Source organism: Cicer arietinum, chromosome 1, assembly GCF_000331145.2.
Source record: "Cicer arietinum cultivar CDC Frontier isolate Library 1 chromosome 1, Cicar.CDCFrontier_v2.0, whole genome shotgun sequence".
NCBI classification, from domain to species: domain Eukaryota; kingdom Viridiplantae; phylum Streptophyta; class Magnoliopsida; order Fabales; family Fabaceae; genus Cicer; species Cicer arietinum.
In genome coordinates, this window is record NC_021160.2 from 53220173 (window position 1) to 53224215 (window position 4043).

Consider the following 4043-nt stretch of genomic DNA (forward strand, 5'->3'; position numbering starts at 1 on the left):
CAGGAAGATTGTCTTTTTGTCCAACAATCTCAAGATTTCTACTTTGAGAGGTCACATTATCTTTACATTGCAGATCTATATCACCTTGAGAACTTTGAAGAGCTATATGACAAATCTAATGTTTATCATGATTGAATTTATTACTAACTGAAATAAGAGCTGTGTGATTAAAAAATTCTACCTGATGATGATGATTGCTCATTAGAATTTCCTAAATGTTGCGTTAGGTCATACTCTCCTGCTATAAATCTACGCTTCTTGGTGAAACAAGGGGCTATCAGCCTATTCTTTGATTTTTCACCCGGTTGATCAGTCAAATCAAACCCGTCATGTTCTTGTGATAGCACAGTTATCCTTTTATGTAAAACTGTCTCATGTGTATCTCTTGAACTGTGACAACCTACAATCATCCCATGGTCAGAAGACAAAGATGAGCGATTGGCAGGCAGAATTCCTTTCATGAATGAAGTACAGCCCTTTTTCGTATCAAGCGAAGATGAAGCCTTCAAAATACAATTTGGAGCCACTGGTGTAGTCTGCAAGCACACAGTAATTAACAAACTGGAGGGCTAAAAAATAGCATTATATGATTTAAAAAATGTCTTTACAATACACAATCAAGGAGTTACCAGAGGTGACAGAAGTTTTTCCATGTGAAGTTTGTCCACGGGGTGCTCTGATGATGGCATTTCTCCCAGATTCCCTGAATGAGGAAAGATCATCTAGTTCAATAATATTACTATATTAGTAGAAAACAGATAAAATTTTAAACCAAGATAATCTACTCTTTGCAATAAGCTAGATTTGCATTGATTGAAGCCTGCAGAAACGGAACATGTAATACAGCCCAGTAATGAATTATTATTATTATAGGAATTCTCTTAGAACTATAAATGTTATGTAAGATGAGATATAATTGCAAATTTGGACTTTATCATAGTTAGAACGTGATTTTGGTTTCCGAGTTTCCCTTTATATTTTTCAGATTGATGTATGAATTCAGTTTCTTGTATTCTTGGGTGCTGGACCTTTATTGTAATGGGTTAGAGTACCCTTTGTACTCCCCTCTTTAATGTTACTCTTGGCTAATAAAAAAACTACACAAGTTATGCTCAAACAAATCACAATTTCTATTAGGACTCGATAAAACCAGTATGGGCCACAAAAATACTGAGAAAGTAGAACTGCTTTTATGGAATGAGTTAATGATAAGACTCAGAAGAATAAATGGGAATGGGGCTAGAGTTGGTTAGACAGTTAGATGTCTGTTTAATTAGTATTGTTGGAGCATATGATTTTTATTGTATGGTTTATACTTTGTACACCTTGTATGACATACTATACTGTATAAAAGTACAGTACAGTAGCACGTGTACAGTGTTAGATTTGTGACAGTTACATGGCAGTTATACAACTGTCAGTTAGAGTTTGTAACTATGAATGTACTATAAATACCTGAGTAACAACTCACATTAATAATGCTGAAAGCTTTTTTTTTCTGCAACAGTTAATGTTAGTAATAATTAGTAATGATAATATTATTAGTCTCCCTCTAACCCTAATTATAAGCCTCATTTGAAGAAAATTTTGTCCCTAAGTATATGCCCCTAAGCAATTTACTAGATGCATATATTGTTTTTTTTCCAAACATACCCTTTAATAATACTACTAACTTACCTTGGAATATGAAAATTTAAAGTTAGTCACATTAATATACATTAAATTCACTAACTACAGTTTTCAATATGTGTGAAAAAAGTAAAAGAGGCTTATGAAAAGGGACAGAGGGAGTATTTTGCTGAGGGTGAGAATCGAACTCACGACCTCCTTATCACTCAACTCCCTTAATAATACAGAAAGTTATTTAGAAACAATCTCTATACAGTTTTCTCTCTGAAATTCTCTCTCGTACCAACTTCTTTCAGTTAGTTAAATTAGAATCTATAGAATCTGTAAAGCTGATCGGTAGTTGGGTACAAGGGTTTAAATAGCAGGAGCAAGACAGGAGAGGGGCATCCAGAGAGTTAGAAAGTTGTATGTCAGAGAAACCCCTTGTGAGAACTATTTCTCATTTCCTGATCAAATTTCAATGAAAGATCCGTTCTTCTCATCTCAATTCTATTCTTCAATCCTGGTTTGTTGATTTATAACAGTTACCTACAACTTCAGGACAGTAACTGGTGCCATAATTCAAAGCTGATTCTGAGTTAGGCAAAGCAGTCTGTTCGAGTGAACTTTGTCCATCTTCTCGTGATCCAATACATATTAAATTGTAGGCAACTCTTATTTGCCTCCTTATCTTTCCCTGGAGGAAGCAGCTAACCACTATTTAATAACAATCCCAACCCTCTATGAAATACCAAAGTCAAATCTGATTTACTACAAATTCAACTGCCAATTCATGAAAAAAGAAATCATACCCGTTACCTTTTCAAGAAACAGATTCACAACATTTTGGTGACAGTTAAAAAACGAGAGAGACCATGATTCTTTACAATTAAAGCCAACAAAATGTAGTTCTAGACGACACTGACCCCCATTTTCAGCTTCTAATAGCGACAGCTTTGTAGGACCCCGTGTTCCTCCATCTCGAAAAAATCGAGTTAGAGTAAAAACAACTTCTCCAAATCTTGAGTAACACTGCAAGATTAGAAATCAGTTAGTACAAAAAATGTTACTCAAAAAGACAAACACCGCCACAAACAAGCACCTTGATGTGAGGTTGTATCCATTTTGAGACTTGGGATTGTCGATGAGGCTGAGTAAACCTGCAAAAAACTCCAAGACCTTAATAATCCTCGGCAAAAGTTGGCAAACCAAAGGCCAAATTAATAATTACCATGGTCATAGAATAACAGGCTATGAAATTTAATAAACAGTACTTTTAACTAGCATTTTGACATGTGTATCAGTTGACTTCTGTATTTGCTAATGTTTATACTGAGATGCTTATTTCACAAAATTTAGATAACAGGAAAGGGAAATAGTTCATATCACAATATTATGACATGAACCAACTTTCAATAGACAGGGGGGGAGAGAACATCACTCAGATAACATCTATTTGTTAGGACCAAAACAAGCCACTGACTTGTCATTTAGTTTCCAGATAAAAAACAGCTGGATTAATAACTTTTCCTTTTAAAACGTACCACTCAAAAGACTAAGAGAGAACAGAGAGTTACTCATAAAGGTTCGTTACTTGGCTAGAAGTACCAAGCTATAAATTTTGGAGAAATTTAGAGCAAAATATTTGAAGTTAAAACCTTTCATCACAGAAAATAATTGCTCCATAGTCATGGCGATGGCGAATTACACGTCCAACTGCTTGATTCACAGCTCGGGAGGCTTGTTGGTTATACCACTCATCTCCAGTTAAAACCTGTTTAAGTTCCAGAATCCAGCCTAAATAAGTATATGTACTGCATATAACAGGTGTGCAACATTTATGTCAAATGAAACCAATGTAACCTTGAACGACTCTCCTTGTGCCCGAGATTGTTGATCCAAGTATTCACGTTTTAGACGAACCTATTAGTGATTGAACACAATGACTGAATTTTAATAACATGTGTATATAAATACATAACTTACAGTAATAAGACAGTATCACAATGCTTAATCAATGCAATAACATTCAAATTTGCAAGGCTAAAAGATTTTTCATAGAGAATGTCAAAAGATTTGCAAACCTTAGGATCAGTGCTTGTGGCAAATGGCAAACCGGTAATTACCACAGCTCTACCAGCATGGTCCGCAAAATCTAATCCTTCACTTACCTGTTAAATAACCATTCACATGTTCAGATGCATCAAAGTCAGGCCGTTAGCTGTAGATTTGCTTTGCAGTACAATTTCTAGGATAATGTTTCTTTTATGAACATCCTCCCCTTTAAATATATGATGATTACTTAATATATATGATAAACATGTTTTTGTATCGTAGATTGTTCACATATATTGTCACATCCCTCCCTACAACCTTAGGGGTCTGTTTGGTTCAATGGAGGGGAGAAATTTTAAATGATTTTTTGTTTTGTTCAA

General features: G+C 34.8%; 1 protein-coding gene across 1 annotated transcript in view; it reads right to left on the reverse strand.

Moving 5' to 3' along the window:
• Window positions 1–4043, reverse strand: part of LOC101504948 (regulator of telomere elongation helicase 1 homolog) — an 11845-nt gene that overhangs the window by 1887 nt on the left and 5915 nt on the right. Inside the window, exons 14-21 of the mRNA XM_073367297.1 lie at window positions 3693–3779; window positions 3472–3531; window positions 3267–3382; window positions 2711–2768; window positions 2535–2640; window positions 630–703; window positions 182–536; window positions 3–102 (exon numbers count right to left, since the gene is read on the reverse strand). Coding sequence (XP_073223398.1) covers window positions 3–102; window positions 182–536; window positions 630–703; window positions 2535–2640; window positions 2711–2768; window positions 3267–3382; window positions 3472–3531; window positions 3693–3779 — 956 coding nt within the window. The remainder of the gene's footprint in view (window positions 1–2; window positions 103–181; window positions 537–629; window positions 704–2534; window positions 2641–2710; window positions 2769–3266; window positions 3383–3471; window positions 3532–3692; window positions 3780–4043) is intronic.